The sequence below is a fragment of the Rhinoraja longicauda genome, chromosome 28 (assembly GCF_053455715.1).
Source record: "Rhinoraja longicauda isolate Sanriku21f chromosome 28, sRhiLon1.1, whole genome shotgun sequence".
NCBI classification, from domain to species: Eukaryota; Metazoa; Chordata; class Chondrichthyes; order Rajiformes; family Arhynchobatidae; genus Rhinoraja; species Rhinoraja longicauda.
In genome coordinates, this window is record NC_135980.1 from 28,260,831 (window position 1) to 28,284,730 (window position 23,900).

Sequence of the window (23,900 nt, forward strand, 5' to 3'; positions counted from 1 at the left end):
CTAACAACAACGATTGTCTATTGTCTATCGTTGGTCGGCGTGGACTCGGTGGGCCGAAGGTCCTGTTTCTGCGCTGTACCTCTAAAACTAAACTAAACCAAAACTAATAACGCAGTGTGCTGCCAGATTCTAGGACTGTGCAATAGTTACCAGGGTCCAGGTCACCCTCACCTTCACATATGCGGGTATCCTCGTTCAGGTAGTAACCAGCTGGGCACTCACACTGGAAGCTTCCAAACGTATTGACACAGTTCCCACCTTGGCACAGGCCTGGCAATTCCTGACACTCATCAATATCTGTGGGAAAACAATCAGAAGCTCACGTTACAATAATTTCTACTCTGGTTATAAAATAATCATTTTAAAAATTAATATTCTTGACATTTTAATCATGGGATTTGCATTAAAGGGCTAACTGGAATTAAACCGAATTGAATTGAATAAATGTTATTCGCCAAGTACGCATACATACAAGGAATTTGCCTTGGTGCTCTGCTCACGAGTAACAACACGACTTACCCTCTAAGATAACGGTGATGGGGTTTGGTCTGAAACCTTCTCCTCCGGGACAAAGTGTCTTGTACTCGGCTAGAAGAGAATATTTGTCGAAAACGTTAGTGTCCAATGTAAATATTGTGGCCACTTACTGATCGAACCTTCGTCACCAGAACTGGGACGATCACATGACAGTTGGAGATGACCTTTGACAGTTGGAGATGACAGTTGACAGTTGGCGATGACAGTTGACAGTTGGCGATGACAGTTGACAGTTGGGGATGACAGTTGACAGTTGGGGATGAGAAGCTCCGCTCGGGCCCTCGAGTTAACAGACGTGTGGTGCTCCTCTCAACAGCAACCAGCACCTAACTGTTCTCCTAACTGAGCGCGCGTGTGTTCGACCGCTGTTTCGTTGACAAAACCCGTTTGATTCACAAAGCTTGGTTTACTACAATATATCCATTAACTGGAAGCTTAACCCTGGCGGATGATTCGTCCTTGATTTTCCCCACGTCCCCAATCCTCAGTTTGTAACTTCCATTGTAGAGGAGGATGGGGGTTTAAGAGTTAATGTGTACGTGACAGATTGCATATTGCGTGTGGTGAGCCTGCTTTACTTACTTAGAATTGCTAGCTGAAGTATAACAGGGTGTTTTGCAGAACTGAAGAGGGTGGTGTAACTAAAGGAAAGAGGCCCGATACCAGGGAGTACTGCAGACACTACTTCCACTTAAACTACCTCATAGGAAGAGGCATTTCCTGCACCTTGATCCTAACTGTCATAAGATCATAAGAGATCGGAGCAAAATTAGGCCATTCGGCCCATCAAGTCAACTCCCCTTTTCAATCATGGCTGATAGACAATAGACAATAGGTGCAGGAGTAGGCCATTAGGACCTTCGAGCCAGCACCGCCATTCAATGTGATCATGGCTGATCATTCTTAATCAGTACCCCGTTCCTGCCTTCTCCCCATACCCCCTGAATCCTCCTATCGTTAAGAGCTCTATCTAGCTCTCTCTTGAATGCATTCAGAGAATTGGCCTCCATTGCCTTCTGAGGCAGAGAATTCCAGAGATTCACAACTCTCTGACTGAAAAGGTTTTTCCTCTTCTCTGTTCTAAATGGCCTACCCCTTATTCTTAAACTGTGGCCCCTGGTTCTGGACTCCCCCAACATTGGGAACATGTTTCCTGCCTCAAACGTGTCCAACCACTTAATAATCTTATATCATCATCATTGGTCCAAAAACGCTCACCAAATCCACCCAAAACTTCATCCTCAATATTGATGGTCTCCCAGTATCCACCTCCCCTCACATCCGGAATCTTGTAATCATCTTTGATCAAACCCTCTCCTTCGACAAACACATCAAACACATCACCAAGACAGCCTTCTTCCACCTCAAAAACATTGCCCGTCTCCGTCCATCCCTCTCCTCCACAGCTGCAGAAACCCTCATCCACGCCTTCATCCTACCTGACTGACCTCCTTCACAGGCACACTCCCACCTGCACCCTCCGCTCTGCTGCTGCCAACCTCCTGTCCCCCCCCATCCGGACCAAACTCAGATCCTGGGGGGACAGGGCTTTCTCCATCGCTGCTCCCACCTTCTGGAACTCACTACCCCAAACCGTCAGAGACTCCTCCTCACTCACCACATTCAAAACATCACTGAAGTCTCACCTGTTCAGCACTGCCTTCAACCACTGACCGTCACCTCACCTTCTGTCTCCTTTTTCTGTTCGTTTACTTATTTATCTATTTATTTTCTTCTCTATGTTCTAGTAATCCCTGTAAAGCGTCTTTGAGTGTTTGAAAAGCGCTATATAAATGTAATGCATTATTATTATTATTATTATTATATGTTACGATAAGATCCCCTCTCATCCTTCTAAATTCCAGTGTATACAAGCCTAGTCGCTCCAGTCTTTCAACATATGACAGTCCCGCCATTCCGGGAATTAACCTAGTAAACCTACGCTGCAAGCCCTCAATCGCAAGAATATCCTTCCTCAAATTTGGAGACCAAAACTACTATCTCTCCCTCCTAACCCCATTCTCCTGCCTTCTCCCCATAACCTCTGACACCTGTACTCATCAAGAATCTATCTCTGCCTTAAATATATCCACTGACTTGGCCTCCACAGCGTTGTGTGGCAAACAATTCCACAGATTCACCACCCTCTGACTTAAAGAAATTCCTCCTCATCTCCTTCCTAAAAGAACGTCCTCTAATTCTGAGACGATGACCTCTGGTCCTAGACTCTCCCACTAGTGGGAACTTCCTCTCCACGTCAACTCTATCCAGGCCTTTCACTGTTCTGTACGTTTCAACGAGGTCCCCCGCATTCTTCTAAACTCCAGCGAGTATGATGTCGTTTTCACAGCCCCTGAACCGGATCCGCAGTTTACACCCAGGATGAGGTACATAAGATGTACTGGCTTAGGGTTGCCAACTGTCCCGTATTAGCCGGAACATCCTGTATATTGGGCTAAATTGTTTTGTCCCGTATGGGACCGCCTATGTCCAGTATTAAGCCCGAGGGGCACTGTAGACCCGGACACTGTAGGCCCAGGGGCCGCTGTAGGCCCGGGAGCGGCTGCAGGCCCAGACACTGTAGGCCCGGGGGCCGCTGTAGGCCCAGACACGGTAGGCCCGGGGGCCGCTGTAGGCCCAGACACTGTAGGCCCGGGGACCGCTGTAGGCCCAGACAGTATAGGCCCGGGGGCCGCTGTAGGCCCGGGGACCGCTGTAGGCCCAGACAGTGTAGGCCTGGAGGCCCATGCACCGCATAACGGAGGTTGCATAGCAACCCACCTCCGGGCCCGGGCAACCGCCATTGGTGGAGCTGGCTGGGTGAGGTCACATGGGGCGTGGGGCGGTGACGTCACCTTTTGTCCCTTATTTGGGAGTGGGAAAGTTGTCAACCCTACACTGGCTGCACTTACTTGAATTGACAGGAGGGCAGAATTCGCAGGGGTTGCCCCAGGCTCTTCCCAAGGAGCAGCAGCATGAGGCTCGGGTGACTCCAACACCGATCTCCGCACTGCACGAAATGCCACCGTCGCCCCTTGGCAACGTCTCCAGATAGCAGTTACCCACGCGAGTGTCTGAAATAAAGACAAGCACCAGAGTGAGCTTGGACAGCGGCCATTTCGTGAACAGAAGCAACGAGAGAACAGAGCATCACTTGGAATCCAGAGTTACCGATGTACCAGAGAAAAATACTAAGGTCGCCCAATGTGTGTGCCCATGACGCGCTGGGCAACCGGAGGAGCGCCTTCAGCAACAGACTGGTTGTGCCAAGTTGCAGCACAGAACACCACAGGAGATTCTTCTTCCCTGTGGCTATCAATCTGTACAACTCATCTGATGGAAGGCCAATGACCTGAAATGTAAACTCTTGTTTGCTTCACCACGGCTATCAACCCCATGAAAGAAACTGAGCTGCCTGTTCCCACACCACTGTTTCAAAGCACTGTGGGACTCTTGTTTATTTGAAGCACAGTCTTAGAGAAGGAAACACTGGGTCTGCACTCGCTGGAGTTTAGAAGGATGAGGGGAGATAGGCAGAGATAGACAAATTGTTGATTAGAACGGGTGTCAAGGGTTATGGTGAGAAGGCAGGAGAATGGGATTAGGAGGCAGAGATCAGCCACGATTGAATGGCGGAGTGGACTCGATGGGCCGAATGGCCTAATTCTACTCCTATAACTCGTGAACTTGAGAAAAAAACGAGTGAACTTAATCTTTAGCTGGAGAAAAAACTGACAGATAGATGTGAGACACAAGCAGGCTGAAAGATAAAGTGGTTCAGTGGATGTTTTGTGGTTTTGTGGAGCTGATCGTTACTGGGGCAACGCTTGGGTCTGGGGGAGGAATGGGATGATTATCAGAGGAGGCCAGAAAGGAAGAGCGGAGAATGAGTATTCAGGATATTTATGAGGGATTGCTTGGTAGTTTCCCCTCAAAAGATTGCAACGGAAAGGAGAATGCCCATGATGGACTGTGCAGTCTGTGGGAGGGCGCTGAAAGAGTAGGGTTGACCACAGTACGTCCAGTTGTACACATGCGAGGACTCAGATATGCATGTCCCACACGCCAGAAGGGTGTCTGCAATTATGTCTGGTACCTTCCTATTGCAGTAACGATGGATGACAGGAATTAATCTCCCCTCCCACCCAGCAGGACTCCAGGGAGGAGGAGAAATACTGATATTTGATGCCAGTTTACACTGTAAACATTTTGGAAAGTCAAGTGTGATTCAATCTAGGGAATACCAAGATGCGGAATATTAACATGACATTGGCTCAGCAATCCTTGGGTATCCCTGAGGTTTTGTCCTGATGATTAGGGGTGGCACATTGGCGCAGCGGTAGAGTTGCTGCCTTACAGCGCCAGAGACCCGGGTTCGATCCCGACTACGGGCGCTGTCTGTACGGGGTTTGTACGTTCTTCCCGTGACCGCGTGGGTCTTCTCCGAGATTTTCAGTTTCCTCCCAGACTCCAGAGACGTACAGGTTTGTAGGTTAACTGCCTTGGTATAAGTGTAAATTGTCCCTAGTGTGTGTAGGATAGTGTTAACGTGCGGGGATCGCTGGTCAGTGTGGACTCGGTGGGCCGAAGGGCCTGACCCCGCGCTGTATCTCTAAAACTAAACAAAAACTAAGCTAAAAAAGTGTGATTCAATCTCGGGATTACCAAGGTGCAGAATATTAAGAGACTTTGCTAAGTGTCTAATAATGCCTGGGTATCCCTGAGGTTTGTTGCTGATTCTGTTCTACAAGTCGTGCCTTTGTCTCCGGGAAACCTTTTAATAATAAATGCCCCAGAGGGATGCTTACCCACACAACCAACCCCTGTTGGATTCAGCTCGAAATCCGAGGGGCAGTTACACAGGTAGCTGCCAGGGGTGTTGACACAAAGGCCATTGATGCAGTTCACCGGGTCAGCACACTCGTTGATATCTGTGAACACAATCCCAGCCAGCGTCAAGAGTCACGAGTGTTTTATTGTCACATGTCCCAGGTAGAACAATGAAATTCTTAACTTGCAGCAGCACAACAGAATATGTAAACATAGTACAGTGTAAACAATATAATTTAAAAAATATATATATACATACTCAGATATACATTTTATACACACACGCACACACAAACACACACACAAACACACACACACACACACACACAAACACACAAACACACACACACAAACACACACATACACACACACACACAAACACACACACACACAAACGCACACACACACACACACACACACACACACAAACACACACACACACACACAAACACACACACAAACACACACACACAAACACACATACACACACACACACACAAACACACACAAACACACACACACACAAACGCACACACACACACACACACACACACACAAACACACACACAAACACACACACACACACACACACACACACACACAAACACACACACACACACACACACAAACACACACACACAAACACAAACAAACACACACACACACAAACACACACATACACACACAAACACACACACAAACACAAACTCACACACAAACACACACATACACACACACACACAAACTCACACACAAACACACACACGCGCGCACACACACACACACAAACACACACACACACACACAAACACACACACACACACACACACACACACACAGAGGAAATGCAGATGCTGGTTTAAACCAAAGATAAGACACAAAAAGCTGGAGTAACTCAGCGGGTCAGACAACATCTCCGTAGAGAAGGAATAGGTGATGTTTCAGGTAGAGCCTTGTGACCCGAAATGTCACCTATTCCTTTTCTCCAGAGAGGCTGTCTGACCAACTGAGTTACTCCAGCTTTTTGTGTCTATCTTATATAATATATATATACACACACACGCACACATACGTACACGCTAAAAACAAAATAGTGCAATAATAACAATAATAGTCTATGTAGTTCAGAGATTATTTGAGGTTGAGGTTTAACAGCCCTAATGGCTGCAGCAGTCCCTGAACATCAATCTACAACACAACCAACTCATCATTTGTTCCTCATTATTCACTGTTTCTTGGCCATTTCCAATGCAGAGTTTAAAGGATGCACATTTAGGCTGCTGCAGGGAGGATATATGAATACACATGCTTACACAAGGAGGCTCATATGTCAGATAAACCTCATTAAAGTGTGTAGGTTAGTTCTTGCATGCTGCAGAAACTGCGTTTACTGAAAGAGGTTATTGTTTAGTTCCTAGACGAAAAGGGTGCAGAGAAGGTTTACGAGGATGTTGCCAGGACCCGAAGGGCCTGAGCTACAGGGAGAGGTTGAGTAGGCTGGGACTCTATTCCTTGGAGCCCAGGAGGATGAGGGGTGGTCTTATAGAGGTGTATAAAATCATGAGAGGAATAGATCAGGTAGATGCACAGAGTCTCTTGCCCAGAGTAGGGGAATAGAGAACCAGAGGACATAGGTTTAAGGTGAGGGGGGAAAGATTTAATAGGAACCTGAGGGGTAACGTTTTCACACAAAGGGTGGCGGGTGTATGGAACGAGCTGTGGCAAGCAGTTGAGGCATGTACTACCATAACGCTTCAGAGATATATGGACGGGTACATGGATAGGATAGTTTCAGAGGGATATGGGCCAAGCGCGGGCAGGTGGGACTAGTGTAGATGGGGCATGTTGGTTGGCATGGGCAAGTTGGGCTGAAGGGCGTATTTCCACGCCATATGAATCTATGCGTTCCAATCATTCAAATTTTTGCTCTACTCTGCTTCAATCTTACCTGTCAGGGCCGCTCACTGATCAGCTCAAGGCCACTGTGTAACAGGGCGAGATGCCACATTCTCCATTGTCAGGGTGAACTCACCTGTACAATTGCCGCCACTCCTGTCCAGCTCGTAGCCATCGTCGCAGACACAGCGGAACATTCCGGGCAGGTTCTGGCACGTGCCGAAAACGCAAATGTTCTGGAAGGTGCACTCATCAATATCTGAACAAAACACATGGCGAGATTAGTGGAACTGTGGAAGGCAAAGGTCAGGTACATCATCTGTAATATTCGTGCTGTTTCATCAGAGATTATTCGCCCTGTGCACACGTTCAATATTTATCGGTTTACCTGGTAAGCAAGTCATTGGGGAAAGCCTGAATCTCAGATCTTTTGCAGCCTAGGCCGATGGTCTTATTTTAGATTCCCAGAGATACAAGATTAACACTACCAGTGATTTTCTGGATCTTTCAATAGATCGCTTTAATCAGACGTGCGTTTGTCCATCTGGATCAACCCTGCAAATTAGTTGATGCACAAAAGGATTTCCCAACGAGGGGCGGTCACGGTGGCGCAGCGGTAGAGTTGCCGCCTTACAGCGAATGCAGCGCCGGAGACTCAGGTTCGATCCCGACTACGGGCGCTGTCTGTACGGAGTTTGTACGTTCTCCCCGTGACCTGCGTGGGTTTTCTCCGAGATTTTCGGTTTCCTCCCACACTCCAAAGACGTGCAGGTGTGAAGGTTAATTGGCTTGGTAAATGTTAAAAAATCGTCCCTAGTGGGTGTAGGATAGTGTTAATGTGCGGGGATCGCTGGTCGGCGCGGACCCGGTGGGCCGAAAGGGCCTGTTTCCACGCTGTATCTCTAAACTAAATTAAACTACACTAAAGCCAGCCTTGTGATGGGGAAGAGAGTGGTGAGAGGGTTCTATGGGTGAAAAATCCTGGTTATCACCAGAATTATGTGTATCAGAATTATGTGTATCTGTGTCTTGGAACTTGCTGAATAGGTAACTGTGCTTGGGGCAGTGTGACAAAGAATTCAGTGGAGTGTGACGTTATTCCCTTGTTTAGTTTAGTTTAGAGATACAGCGCGGAAACAGGCCCTTCGGCCCATCGAGTCCACGCCGACCAGCGATCCCGTACACTACACACATTAGGGACAATTTACAATTTTTACCAATGTCAATGAACCTACAAACCTGTAGGTCTTTGAAGCGTGGGAGTGTGTAGTGTATTGCAAATATACTGTAATGCACCGTAAATCAACTGTGCGTTGCATGGCCCGATTATAATCGTGTTTTCAAGAGAGAGTTAGATTTAGCTCTTAGGGCTAACGGAAACAAGGGGTATGGGGAGAAAGCAGGAACGAACGGGGCACTGATTTTGGATGATCAGCCATGATCATATTGAATGGCGGTGCTGGCTCGAAGGACCGAATGGCACCTATTTTCTATGTTTCTATATTGTCTTCCTGCTGACTGGTTAGCACGCGACGAAAGCTTTTTCACTGTACAATGTTGGGCGAGTCCAGAACCAGGGGCCACACAGTCTAAGAATAAAGGGGAGGCCATTTAAAACTGAGATGAGAAAGAAAAAATTTCACCCAGAGAGTTGTGAATTTGTGGAATTCTCTGCTGCAGAAGGCAGTGGAGGCCAATTCACTGGATGGATTTAAAAGAGAGTTAGATAGAGCTCTAGAGGCTAGCGGAATCAAGGGATATGGGGAGAAGGCAGGCACGGGTTACTGATTGTGGATGATCAGCCATGATCACGATGAATGGAGGGCCAAATGGCCTCCTCCTGCACCTATTTTCTCTGTTTCTATGTTTCCAGGTACCTGTGACTAGTGGTACTTCTATTGTACACGTGACAATGAACAAAAGTGAAACTGACTGCCTGGAGAGATTGGACTGAAGCCAATCCTCCATCCTTACCTTGGCAAGCCTTGCTGTCGTCCGTCGGTGTGAATCCCATTTCACATTCACACCGGTAACCGCCGGGAGCATTCAGACACTGCCCGTTCTCACACAGGTTGACGTTTTCTGCGCACTCATCGACATCTGCACGGAGATAGAGGTCAGCCAGTTAGCAACACTGAATACACTGAATATCCGAGGTGAACTGAACTGAATGGAATAAGTTTATTGGCCAAGTATGTACGCGTACAAGGAATGTGCCTCGGTGCTCCGCTCGCAAGTAACAACACAAATATACAGTAAACAATTAAGCATGAAGCATAAAACATCAAAACATTAAGAAATAAAACATTATAATTTAAACATGTGAATGAAATAAAATACCAGAGCAAAAGGAGGCGACAGACGTTTGGTTGTTGAGTAGCTACTACTCGCGGAAAAAAAGCTGTTTTTATGTCTGGCTGTGGCAGCTTTGACAGTCTGGAGTTGCCCTCCAGAGGGATGCTGCCTGTCCCGCTGAGTTACTCCAGCATTTTGTGCCCATCTTTAGCTGAACACTGAACGCCTTTCACCGGTCGGTGTAAATCACAGTCCCAGACACTGGTGCAGGCATCTCCACATGTTATGGGGATGCCCTGCAGACAGAGGCCACGGGGTGCAGAGAGAAATAAAAACAGGAAATGCCAGATAAAACTGAGAGAACAGGAAAGCTATTTGTTAAATTGTCTGAAAGTTGTGACTGACAGATGAAACAAGAAACTTGAGTTCGGAGGACTCAGAAAGATACAGAAACTTCCAGTAAGCAAAGGTTTCCTTTTTGTATTTTGTTGAGTGACGGTTCCTTGGGATTGAAAAGCCTTGATTGCTGTCGACGTACGGGTGTGGGAGGCTTGAAACGAGAACCTCGTCTGTGAGAAACAATGGCCTGGCCTAAACAGCATTGATTTCAATTGCCTGAGATGGTTGCTGTGGGTAGCCTCTCTGAATGTATTGCAGTATTTATTCCCGGTGAGATGAGGCCGACTCGGGAGCTCCGTGCCGCGGAGAGAGATCCAACCGTCCCGACGCGGGGAGTTTCGATCGCCCCGACTGCGAGGGCCTCGGACAGTCGGCAGCGGCGACTGTGGACGGTTCGACAGCCCCGACCGCGGGTGGACAAAGAGGGAGATGATTGGACTTTATTACCTTCCATCACAGTGAGGAATGTGGAATCCGCTGTGGTGGATGTTGATGTTAAAGTTTCCTTTATGTGGCTGTGTGTCTGGTTGCTTTTCACTTCGTATGGCTGTATGGTGACTCAAATTTCACTGTACCGTAATTGGTAGATGTGACAATAAAATGATCTTGAAATCTATTTACTGCTCGTTGTTAAAGTGACTCTGTCTCTCCGATCGGCCGTTGGGTTAGAGATGCCTCCCCGTGGACCACTATGGCAGACGCCTCCCGGCTGGGCCGCGCGGTAGGCAGGCCGAAGCCCCCGTGGAGCGGAACCCCACCCCCCCCACTGCGGCTGATGGAGCCTGGGTCGGCAGAACCCGCGGCTGGGGCCCGGGTCTGCACCACGGAGAGGTCTCGGCGGTGATAGTGGAGAGGTCGGCGCGGCGGTCGATGATGGCGCCGACCGGCAGACGACGACGGACCGCGTGGGAGCGAGGACGTCACTGAGGAACAAAGGAGGAGCCGGCGTGGGGGGGACCGTCGTGAGGGGGGGGGGGAGCAAAAGGGGACCTGCTACTGCACACTGTGTAACTTTGTCAGCGCCCTTCAGTGGCGACTATTTGCATACCGTGGGCAATTGCACCGTGACCTGCCACATGCGACAATAAAAGTAGTCATTCATTCATTCCTTCACGTCAGCTCTTTACAACCAAACTCCGCTCCTTCAGGAAGCTGTCTGGCATCTTGCCAGCTGTTGGGAAAATATTCCGGTATTCCTTTCCAAGATGCTGATTGCACTCCTATACTGAAAGCTAAGATTTCCCATCAGTTACAACCCAGCTTGGAACGGCGATGAGTTTCAATCCTCCTTGAAGTCAAACTGAAAGAGCTGAGTTTACCAGAGAAGAGGAGCTGTGATGGTGAGAGGCCTGGGTGGGGGAATCGCAATGCAGACCAGAGCTTGCACTATCCCTCAGGGTAGTGGGTCTCAGAAGTTGGGAGGTCACGCTGCAGTTGTATAAGACGTTGGTGCGGCCACATTTCAACATTTTGTGTTCAGTTCTGGGCACCGTGTCATGGGAAAGATCTTGTCAAGCTGGAAAGGGTGCAGAGAGGATTTACGAGGATTTGCCAGGGCTAGAGGGCCTGAGCTGTAGGGAGAGGTTGAGTCGGCTGGGACTCTATTCCTTTGAGTGCAGGAGGATGAGGGGTGATCTTATAGAGGTGTATAAGATCATGAGAGGAATAGATAGGATAGATGCACAGAGTTTCTTGGCCAGAGTAGGTGAATCGAGGACCAGAGGACATAGGTTTAAGGTGAAGGGGGAACAATTTAATAGGAATTTGAGGGATAACTTATTCACGCAAAGGGTGATGGGTGTATGGAACGAGCTGCCAGAGGAGGTAGTTGAGGCTGGGACTATCACAACGTTAAAGAAACAGTTGGACAGGTACATGGATAGGACAGGTTTGGAGGGATATGGACCAAGCGCAGGTGGGACTAGTGAAGCTGGGACATGTTGGTCGGTGTGGGCAAGTTGGGCCTGTTTCCACACTGTATCACTCTATGACTCTAAGAGAACAATCTTAGAGTGCAATGAAGCAATCTGGCAGCACATCTCCTTGGCAAGACTGGGGGTTTGGATGTAGTGGTGGGTGGTCTCAAACTACAAGAGAAACTCCTGAGATAGTTCCTGCAGATTCTGGAGACGTCACTGAATGCTGCCTGGAGATCATGGGTCACAAGGATCTCAAGAATCAGAGACGAAAGGCAGGAAAAGCGGCTTCAGTGACACAAAACCATCAGAATCCAACAACTAATAATCAGAAGTAGACACAAAATGCTGGAGTAACTCAGCGGGTCAGGCAGCATCCCGGGAGAGAAGGAATGGGTGACGTTCTTCAGACTGATGTCAGGGGAGAGGGCAGGACAAAGATAGTCAGAGACAGGAAAACTAGTGGGAGAACTGGGAAGGGGGAGGGAGGCTAGAGATGGAAAGCAAGGGCCATCTGAAGTTGGAGAAGTCAATGTTCATACCGCTGGGGTGTAAGCTGCCCAAGCGAAATATGAGCTGCTGCTTCTCCAATTTGCGCTGGGCCTCACTCTGACAATGGAGGAGGCCCAGGACAGAAAGGTAGGATTGGGAGTGGGAGGGGGAGTTGAAGTGCTGAGCCACCGGGAGATCAGGTTGGTTAAGACGGACTGAGCAGAGGTGTTCAGCGAAACCATCGCCGAGCCTGCGCTTATAAACTAATAATCAGACATCAGCCTGCCCGGAATTGCCAATGTTGTGGAAGCAGGAGCCAGCGTGCAGTCAGTCTTTCCCACATCTCTGCACCAGGACCTCGTTACCTGAGCAGCTGAAGCCATCTCCGCTGAAGCCGTCCTTACAAGCGCAGCGGTACGAGCCCGGAGTGTTCATGCAGTTGGCACTGGGGTTGCACTGGTGTTCCTCAGTCGTGCATTCGTCCAGATCTGTAATGGGACAATCAAAGGTCACCAGAAATCACATCTCGGGTGCGTAATAAATCCTTCACTTCAGCAGGCAAGTGGCTGATGGTCAGGGTTGGAACTCCTTGACCATCAGCACTTGACCGCTGCACAAACAGGTATCAGCACTTTAGTCTCTATCTTGCCCATAGGAACCGACGATGAGTGAAACCACAACAATGAGGCGTTGCAACACAGCAATGTCTAGACGATATTGCTGTGTGCCAGGCTAACCAGGTTAATTGTGTAGGGAAAAAAAACTGCAGATGCTGGTTTAAATCGAAGGTAGACTGGAGTAACTCAGCGAGTCAGGCAGCATCTCGGGAGAGAAGGAATGGGTGACGTTTTGGGTCGAGACCCTTCTTCAGACCCTTTTTTTACTGGGAGGAGTCGAAGGAGAAGTTGTTGAGGGTAAGGACCAGCTCTGCGAGGCGGAGGAGAGTATTGGTCGATGGAAATTGGCTGGTCTGCAGTCGAGGAAGAAACAGAGGGCTTTAAGACCCTCCTGGGGGTGGGGGATGGAGGTGTGGAGTGACCAACCAGGTTAATTCCCAGGATGACATGCGGGACTGACATGCGATGAAAGAATGGATCGACTGGGCTTATATTCATTGGGCCTGTTTCCGCGCTGTATCTCTAAACTAAACTAAACAGAACAAACATAAAAGGTCAACCACCAACAGACTCACCGATGCACTCGAGACCGTCTCCAATCCAACCGTCACGGCACTTGCACTTGAAGCTCCCCGGCACGTTGACACAAGAGGCGTGCATGTCACAGTTGTGAGCTCCAATTTCACACTCGTCGATATCTGTGGCAAAAGTTAGAAGCAGCGTGAGGACTCGAGCTTTAACGCTGCCCAAGAGCCGATGAACCATTGCAGCCGACAAAATGACACAGCACAGCAAATTTAACCGCAGATAAAAACGAGGATGAAGGATCCAGACCTGCACGGGGCTGGGAAGATTGAACGAGGATGTTGCCAAGACTCGAGGGGCCTAAACTACAGGGAGAGGTTGAGCAACCTTGGACTCTATTCCTTGGAGTGCAGGAGGATGAGGGCGATCTTACGGAGGTGCACAAGATCATGAGAGGAATAGAATGCACCGAGTCACATACCCAGAGTAGGGGAATCGAGAACCAGAGGACATAGGTTTAAGGTGAAGGGTGGGGAAGGAAGATTTAATAGGAGCCTTAGGGACAACTTTTACTATCACAACATTTGAGAAACATTTTGCCTGGTACATGGATAGGATAGGTTTGGAGGGATATGGGATAAACGCAGGCAGGTAGGTCTAGTGTAGATGGGGCATGTTGGTCGGCATGGGAAAGTTGGGCCGAAGGGCCTATTTCACACTGTATCGCTCTGTGTCTCTGGAATTTAGAAGGATGAGAGGAGATCTTATCGAAACGTATAAGATTATTAAGGGGTTGGACACGTTAGAGGCAGGAAACATGTTCCCAATGTTGGGGGAGTCCAGAACAAGGGGCCACAGTTTAAGAATAAGGGGTAGGCCATTTAGAACTGAGATGAGGAAAAACTTTTTCAGTCAGAGAGTTGTGAATCTGTGGAATTCTCTGCCTCAGAAGGTAGTGGAGGCCAATTCTCTGAATGCATTCAAGAGAGAGCTAGATAGAGCTCTTAAGGATAGCAGAGTCAGGGGGTATGGGGAGAAGGCAGGAACGGGGTACTGATTGAGAATGATCAGCCATGATCACATTGAATGGCGGTACTGGCTCGAAGGGCCGAATGGCCTCCTCCTGCACTATTGTCTATTGTCTAAACGTAAAGTTAACTTAGGAAACTAAACTAAACTATATTAAACGCGTGCAATATTGTGTCAGGTTCTGACCAAATGGTCTCTGATTTGATTTCAGCGTGGAGTTAGATTTTTCCCTTTGAGGTGACGTTGCAGGAGAGGGTGAGGAGCCCAGCACTCACCTGTACAACCCGTGGTCCCCTTCTTCACAAAGTATCCCAGCTGGCAATGGCAGATGAAAGAGCCTTTGGTGTTCTCACAATCGCCATGGAGACAGATGTTTGGGTTCAGATCACACTCGTTGACATCTGCAAAGGAAGTTCAAGGTGAATCATGTTCTTCACTTCAGAGAATGGAGTTGGAAACAATGCCAGTTAATTAAAGTCACAGGTGACCGGGACGAAGCCGACCCTGCTGTGTTATACAGAGGGTGCTGACAACTCAGGCTCAGAGACTCTGGTCTGCAGTTTCAGATGGTCACGGGTGATCACACAACGGCAAATGTCATTGGATTCCTCCCTCCCCACACTCACATCCCAAACAACCTCCCCCTCCACTGAAACCCCCCTCCCAACCCTACCCTACCCCACCCCACCCCCTCCCCACCACATCCCGCCCCTCGCCACCCCCTCCCCACCCCACCACACCCCTCCCCACCTCCCCACCCCACCCCCCTCCCCACCCCACCTCCCCCTCCCCACCACACCCCACCCCTCCCCCCACCCCTCCCCAACACACCCCAACCCCTCCCCACTCCACCCCTCCCCACCACACCCCACCCCTCCCCCCACCCCTCCCCAACACACCCCAACCCCTCCCCACCCCACCCCACCCCTCCCCACCCCACCCCTCCCCATCACACCCCACAACACCTCCCCCCTCCCCACCCCTCCGCTCCCCACCAAACCCTGCCCCTCGCCACCCCACCGCTCTCCATCCCTCCCCACACCACCCCTCCCCTCCACACCCCCCCTCCCCACCCCACCCCACCCCTCCCCACCACACCCTGCCCCTCCTCCCCTCCCCACCCCTCCCCAACACACCCCACCCCACCCCAACCCCCCCCCCACCCCTCCCCACCCCACCCCACCCCTATTGAGCTTGAGTAAAAAATTCTAACATCCCATTAAAATCAACAAAGAGTGTTGGAAGAATATTCAGTGGGCTCGGAGTATTCTTCCCCCAATATTGATGTCATCACAAAGCACAGATTCCCACGTGACGTCTGCTTATGAAGCTTGAATGATGTAACGGGCAGGTGTGAGTACTTACCCAGACACGTCCTCATGTCCATGGAGGCCATGAAGCCATCGTAGCAGAGGCAGCGATATTCCCCAGGGATGTTGGTACACTGTCCGCCCTCACAAATATCGGGGTTCTCCTCACATTCATCAATATCTGAGGGAATCATCGTCAATGTCACGCTCAATGCCACAACAATCCCACCCGTTAGCTTTCCCCAGGTCTCGGAGTTCCAGCGTACAAGACTGAACGTTGCTGGAAGGACCAGGTCACACTTTATCTCGAACAATATTCCCTCCAGGAGGCACTCCAGTTACTGATTGGCCATTAATGGGAGCAGCCAAACTCAAGCTACAGCTAAGTGCAGGAACTTGATGATGGTTTTTAACCCTTTCAGCCTCTTCTACCATTCAATAAAATCATGATTGATAAGGTCATAAGGTAATAGGAACAGAATTAGGCCATTCGGCCCATCAAGTCTACTCCGCCATTCAATCATGGCTGATCTATCTCTCCCTCCTAATCCCATTCTCCTGCCTTCTCCCCATAACCCCTGACACCCGTACTAATCAAGAATCTATCTAAGGTATTTATTCACAAAATGCTGGAGTAACTCAGCAGGTCAGGCAGCATTTCAGGAGAGAAGGAATGGGTGACGTTTCGGGTCGAGACCCTTCTTCAGACTGAAGAAACGTCACCCATTCCTTCTCTCCTGAGATGCTGCCTGACCTGCTGAGTTACTCCAGCGTTTTGTGAATAAATATCTTCGATTTGTACCAGCATCTGCAGTTATGTTCTTAAAGAATCTATCTATCTCTCTCAGCCTTAAAAATATCTATTGACTTGGCCTCCATAGCCTTCTGTAGCCTGACTATGTATTCATGAGAGAGTTAGATAGAGCTCTTAGGGCTAACGGAATTAAGGGATATGGGAAAAAAAGCAGGAACAGGGTACTGATTCTGGATGACAAACCATGGTCATATTGAATGGCGGTGCCGGCTCGAAGGGCCGAATGGCCTACTCCTGCACCTACTTTCTATGTAACTCTTTGCGCTATATTCCGCATTCTAAAAAGCCGGTCCAACTCTTCAGAAACAGTGGTCAAGTCAACAATGAATAGCCAATCCATATGCTTTTAGAAGGATGAGACGAGATCTTATCGAAACGTATAAGATTATTAAGGGGTTGGACACGTTAGAGGCAGGAAACATGTTCCCAATGTTGGGGGAGTCCAGAACAAGGGGCCACAGTTTAAGAATAAGGCCATTTAGAACTGAGATGAGGAAAAAACTTTTTCAGTCAGAGAGTTGTGAATCTGTGGAATTCTCTGCCTCAGAAGGCAGTGGAGGCCAATTCTCTGAATGCATTCAAGAGAGAGCTAGATAGAGCTCTTAAGGATAGCGGAGTCAGGGGGTACGGGGAGAAGGCAGGAACAGGGGTACTGATTGAGAATGATCAGCCATGATCACATTGCATGGCGGTGCTGGCTCGAACGGCCGAATGGCCTACTCCTGCACCTATTGTCTATTGTCTAAAGTGAATCAAAACCCTCAGTTTATAATCAAACTAGTTACACTGATTCTGTCAGGAGTAAACGTAATACTGTAACGGACTTAGAAAAATCATCATCCCCAAGTTGTGACTGATTGAAATGAGCCTGATTGTTTATGGGATATAGGCAGTTCTACAAGGCAATTGCTGCGTACCTGCACATGTCCTCTTATCAGGCATCAGGGCATAGCCTTCACCACAGCTGCATTCGTAACTTCCTTCCGAGTTGGTGCAGTGCGTGTCACATCCTCCATTCATGATGGTACATTCATCGATATCTGAAACAGGAGGAAGATACCTGAGAGCTGAAACTCCGTACAACACAAATATATATCCTTTAGTCTCGAGAGCAATCGGTTCAAAACATCGTGCAGCTCGACCTCAGCAATGTGAGCAAAATTAGTGAAGAGACAAGCTGTTTAAAAAAGACCTCAAGAGATTCTATGGACAGACAATCAAATAACACAAAGCTACTGTATGTAGTATGTGATTAATGTTCTGAGGAAAGAATTAGAGAGTGGAGATTGATTTATTTTGGAAAAGAGATGATTTGGTTCAAAACCAGAGAATATTGTACAAAATTTTGAAGGGCAGCTGGGGGAAACTATTTTTCCTCAAAGAATAATTGGACAATGGAACGAATTACCACAAAGTGGCTCATTGGAATAAAGAGAACTTTGAAATGTTTCAGGAATGAGAATGGACTGATGAATAAGCCAGTCGACAAATCATCCGCCAACATTCACCTACAACGGGACCCCACCACTGGCCATATCTTCCCATCCCCTCCCCTTTCTGCGTTCCGCAGAGACCGTTCCCTCCGTAACTCCCTGGTCCACTCGTCCCTTCCTACCCAAACCACCCCATCCCCGGGCACTTTCCCCTGCAACCGCACGAGATGCAACACCTGTCCCTTTACCTCCCCCCTCAACTCCATCCAAAGACTCAAACAGTCTTTCCAGGTGAGACAGAGGTTCACCTGCACCTCCTCCAACCTCATCTATTGCATCCGCTGCTCCAGATGTCAACTTATTTACATCGGCGAAACCAAACGCAGGCTCGGCGATCGCTTCGCTCAACACCTGCACTCGGTCCGCATTAACCAACCTGATCTCCCGGTGGCCCAGCACTTCAACTCCCCCTCCCATTCCCAGTCTGACCTTTCTGTCATGGGCCTCCTCCAGTGCCATAGTGAGGCCCACCGGAAATTGGAGGAACAGCACCTCATATTTCGCTTGGGCAGCTTGCAGCCCAGCGGTATGAACATCGACTTCTCCAACTTTAGATAATTCCTCTGTCCCTCTCTTCCCCTCCCCCTTCCCAGTTCTCCCTCTGTCTTCCTGTCTCCACCTATATCCTTCCTTTGTCCCGCCCCCCCCTGACATCAGTCTGAAGAAGGGTCTCGACCCGAAACGTCACCCATTCCTTCTCTCCTGAGATGCTGCCTGACCCGCTGAGTTACTCCAGCATTTTGTGAATAAGTCAGTCTGGTAGTTGGAGTGGTTGGCGAGATCGGTAAAGTTGGAACTCAGGGAAATGATGAGGAAGTGGGTGGTTGGGGTTTGCCAATTTTGGTGAAAAGCCAAGAGGTGAGCCACACGGTGGAGCAGTGGTGCACAGATGTGCCGGCCGGCCCCGTCCTGGGGGTGGAGTTGGATCCGCTGGAGGTGGTCTTGGAGGGGAGGGCGCTCCTCAAACTGCGGAGCACCTTGGACAACGCAGCTCACCTCCTCCGTGACAAACTCTGGTCAACCTGAGGAGCACCTTCGGCAACAGACTGGTCCCACCCAGATGCAGCACAGAACGCCACAGATCCTTCTTCCCTGCGGCTATCACACTGTACAACTCCTCCCCCTTCTGTCGTGGGGTAGACTGACACCCCCTCCACATCTCCCCCTCCTCCCCCCCCCCCCCCCCCAACACCCATCCCAATCTTTGGACATCCCCAATCCTGGACTTTCCACTCGTTACTTTAATTTCATGTTTCATGCATCTTGTTGTGTTTCACGACTGTTGGCAGACCAATCTCCCTCCTGGGATAAATAAAGTTCTATTGTATCGTATCGTATCGTTAACTCTTCATCCACCAAGTCTCACCTCAGATACATGACTGTTCCCTTGCCTGGGAGGACGAGCACGTATCTGAGCGGGTTAAATGGTATTTATGGAGAATAACATTTTCGAGGGGGGTAATTAGTTGGCACTGAACTATATTGACTGCTGCCCGCCCATTCTGCAGCTGCAGAATAGTTTAGTTTAGTTTAGAGATATGGCGTGGAAACAGGCCCTTCGGCCCACCGGGTCCACGCCGACCAGCGATCCCCGCACACATTAACACTATCCGAAACCCACTAGGGACAATTTTTACATTTGCCAAGCCAATTAACCTACAAACCTGCACGTCTTTGGAGTGTGGGAGGAAACCGAAGGTCTCGGAGAAAACCCACGCAGGTCACGGGGAGAACGTACAAACTCCGTACAGACGGCGCCCGTAGTCGGGATCGAACCCGGGTCTCCGGCGGTGCATTCGCTGTAAGGCAGCAACTCTACCGCTGCGCCACCGTGACCGCCCATTAGAGAAATGGACCCAGAAGTTCAGTCACCACGTCGCTATGGGGGACCCCTACCACCCCAGCAACGGACTGTTCCACTGTATGGGGATTCCCTACCACCCCAGCAACGGACTGTTCCAGCTGCTACGGCCAGGCAAACGCCTCCGCTGTCACGCTGTGAAAGCGGAGAGGGTGAGACGGAGTTTCTTCCCACAGGCCATCAGGACTGTTAACTCTCACATCACCAGGGACTAATTTAATTTACTGTATTAATTTATTTTTTGTGTTAAAAAATAAAATAAAAATTTCTATTCTGTTTTGTAGTTTAGCACAATCCGCAGGCGTTGCCACTTTCATTTCACCGCACATCTTGTATATGTATGTGACAAATAAACTTGACTTGACTTGACTTGAGCTAATTGTGTGCAAAGCTTCCTTACCCACACAGCCCAGCCTGTCGCTGGTGGCCTGGTAACCGGTATCACAGGCACACTGGTAGGTCCCAATCATATTCACACACCGCCCGTTCTTACACAGGTTATCACTCAGCGAGCACTCATCGATATCTGCAACGTGGAAGAGAGTAGAACAATAGAACGGTAAAACAGTCGCAATGCATTCCCCGGAGAAAACCGACTGTGAGCAAATCAGGGCCCCGTGCCCGACGAAGGGAGTGCTGGATCCGGAGAGGGTCCAGAGGAGGTTTACAGGAATGATCTTAGGAACGAGTGGGTTAGCACACGATGAGCGTTTGACGGCACTGGGCCTGTACTCGCTGGAGTTTAGAAGTTTGAGGGGGGGACCCTCATTGAAACTTACAGAATAATGAAAGGCTTGGGTAGGGTGGATGTGGAGAGGATGTTTCCACTGGTGGGAGAGTCCAGGACTAGAGGTCACAGCCTCAGAATTAAAGGGCGCTCTTTTAGAAAGGAGGTGAGGAGGAACTTCTTTAGTCAGAGGGTAGTTAATCTGTGGAACCCACACTGCCACAGAGGGCTGTGGAGGCCAAGACAGTGGATATGTTTAAGGCAGAGATGGACAAATTCTTGATTAGAACGGGTGTCAAGGGTTACGGGGGGAAGGCAGGAAAAAGGGATTGGGAGGCAGAGATCAGCCATGATTGAATGTCGGAGTGGACGCGATGGGCCAAATGGCCTAATTCTACCCCTACAACTTGTGAACTTGTGAAAATCACCATCAGAGAACACACTCAGCTGAAGGCAGCCAGGATCAATGAGTGGTGAGGAGAGGAGTGTTGACTCCAGCGAGCCATGCCTGTTGGGAACGCAATGCTTCACGTTTGGCCTGCACTTTGCAAGTTGGGGGGTAATGGAATCTCCAACTAGTTCTTGGTTCCACGTGCCTTGCTGGTGAGAACCTTCCTTCCAGACACATAATCTTCCAGATGCCGTCTCAATGTACCGACAGAAGCATCCGCTAAAAAGCATTTCAAAGTGGCTTTGTAAAGGTACTCACCCACACAGCCATCACCCTCAGGGTTCAGCTCGTGGCCCGGGGGGCAGATGCATTCATAGCTGCCGTCTGTGTTAACGCAGGTTCCGCCCCGACACAGCAAGGGGTCTCTCTCACACTCATCGATGTCTGCACAGAAAAAAAAACACGAGTGGAAGCAAGGAATTGCAGACGCTGGTTTTATCAAGGTAAGACGCAGAGTGCTGGAGTAACTCAGCGGGTCAGGCAGCATCCCTGGAGAACATGGATAGGTGACGTTTCACAAAGTGCTGGAGTAACTCAGCGGGTCAGACAGCATCTCTGGAGAACATGGATAGGTGACGTTTCACAGAGTGCTGGAGTAACTCAGCGGGTCAGGCAGCATCTCTGGAGTACATGGATAGGTGACGTTTCACAGAGTGCTGGAGTAACTCAGCGGGTCAGGCAGCATCCCTGGAGAACATGGACAGGTGACGTTTCGGGTCGGAACCCTTCTTCAGTCGGATTGTTCAAGGCAGCTTCCTAACATGAGGGGGTTTGGAAGGATGGTGGGTTTGGAAGGATGGAACGACCTTTGGAGAAGGCAGACACAAAACGCTGGAGTAACTCAGCGGGACAGGCAGCATCTCTGGAGAGAAGGAACAGGTGACGTTTCGGGTAGAGACCCTTCAAGGTAGCTGAGGCAAATAACAATAACAGCATTTAAAAGACACTTGGACAGGTACATGGAAAGGAAGGGTTCAGAGGGATATGGGCCAAATGCAGGCAAATGGAAGTAACTTAAATGGGGCATTTTGGTCGGCATTGGATAAGTTAAGGGCCTGTTTCCATACCGTGTGATTCTATGACTCTATGAGAGGTATTAGTTTGGCAAATAGAAACGTCATCCCACGTTCATGCAGTGTGGAAACAGGCCCTTCGGCCCAACTTGCCCACACCGGCCAACTTGTCCCAGCTACACTAGTCCCACCTGCCCGCTTTTGGTTCATATCCCTCCAAACCTGTCCTATCCATGTATCTGTCGAACTGTTTCTTAAACATTGGGATAGTCCCTGTCTCAACAGCCTCCTCTGGAAGCTCGTTCCATACACCCACCACCCTTTGTGTGAAAAAGTTATCCCTCAAATTCCTATGAAATCTTTTCTCCTTCACCCTAAACCTCCGTCCTCTGGTCCTCGATTTACCTACTCTGGGCAAGAGATCTACCCGATCTATTCCTCTCATGATTTTTTACACCTCGATAAGATCAAAGCTTCTGGCCAAGCCATTGGATCATCAATGCAGAGTAGGCTACACACGGGATTGGTAAATGGGATCGGTACGGATGGACATTTGAAGGTGAGCAGAGACACGGTGGGCCTGAGGGCGTGTTTCTGTGCAGTATGACTCTATGACACTGACCACCTCCTTTCACTTCTGCTCAACAAGTTAAAGCATTGGAAACTATGGAACTGAGCAGCACGTTCTTTCAGTGGAGCAAGGATTACAATACAACAGTTAGGGCGGTCACGGTGGCACAGCGGTAGAGTTGCCGCCTTGCAGCAAATGCAGCGCCGGAGACCCGGGTTCGATCCTGACTACGGGCGCTGTCTGTACGGAGTTTGTACGTTCTCCCCGTGACCTGCTTGGATCTCCTCCGAGATCTTCGGTTTCCTCCCACACTCCAACGACGTGCAGGTACGTAGATTAATTGGCTTGGTAAATGTAAGAAATAATTGTCCCTAGTGGGTGTAGGATGGTGTTAGTGTGCGGGGATCGCTGGTCGGCGCGGACCCGGTGGGCCGAAGGGCCTGTTTCCGCGCTGTATCTCTAAACTAAACTAAACTAAACAGAGTGAGAGGAGCTGATGCTGATTTCTTGCACACTTCTGTTTCTGGATGGGACAGCATGGCTCGGGGGGGGGGGGGGTGGGAGGGGGGGGGGCGGACGTTCTCGGACTCCCCCCAGGAGCCCAGTGTGTGACATTTATGAAGTGTTCTGCAGATCCTCCCAGCTGCAATGGTTGCCTGGCAAGTTGTCGGCTGTTCCTGGCAGCCTCTCTCCCGAATCCATTCACAGGGACATGTGGAAACCATTTACACGAGCCACCAAAACGGGTGTCTGGGGTCCGTCCGAGAGGGAGAGCTGGGCTTCACTGCTCTCCCAGTTGTGGCAACAGCTGTGGAAATACAGGCCCAAGGTTGTGTCCATGCAGGACTGCCAGTGGGGCTGACGTTCCCAGCTTAGACCAGGCCACAGTGCTGTGCCAAGCCTGTTCCTGCAAAGCACGTGTCCCACGGGCTTCAACTTATTCCAACCGCTCGACCACAGGAATCTCGTTACATATTTCTGGACGCCATTGAGAACGTCAGGGGGGGGGGCAGGTTAATGGGCTGACGCAGTCTTTGGCAGGCAGAAGAGGCACATTAGGCCAACGGGAGTGATTTCGTAAGGTTAGGAAAACAGGAGATGGGATGAGAGTAATGGGACCAATG

At 49.6% G+C, this 23,900-nt stretch overlaps 1 protein-coding gene across 1 annotated transcript in view; it reads right to left on the reverse strand.

Moving 5' to 3' along the window:
* The window catches only part of fbn3 (fibrillin 3), a 206,225-nt gene that overhangs the window by 56,457 nt on the left and 125,868 nt on the right, over positions 1-23,900 (reverse strand). Inside the window, exons 27-39 of the mRNA XM_078424021.1 lie at positions 21,451-21,576; positions 20,415-20,540; positions 17,578-17,700; positions 15,902-16,027; positions 14,812-14,937; positions 13,558-13,680; positions 12,731-12,853; positions 9,238-9,363; positions 7,400-7,522; positions 5,346-5,468; positions 3,450-3,611; positions 520-588; positions 172-297 (exon numbers count right to left, since the gene is read on the reverse strand). Coding sequence (XP_078280147.1) covers positions 172-297; positions 520-588; positions 3,450-3,611; positions 5,346-5,468; positions 7,400-7,522; positions 9,238-9,363; positions 12,731-12,853; positions 13,558-13,680; positions 14,812-14,937; positions 15,902-16,027; positions 17,578-17,700; positions 20,415-20,540; positions 21,451-21,576 — 1,602 coding nt within the window. The remainder of the gene's footprint in view (positions 1-171; positions 298-519; positions 589-3,449; positions 3,612-5,345; positions 5,469-7,399; positions 7,523-9,237; positions 9,364-12,730; positions 12,854-13,557; positions 13,681-14,811; positions 14,938-15,901; positions 16,028-17,577; positions 17,701-20,414; positions 20,541-21,450; positions 21,577-23,900) is intronic.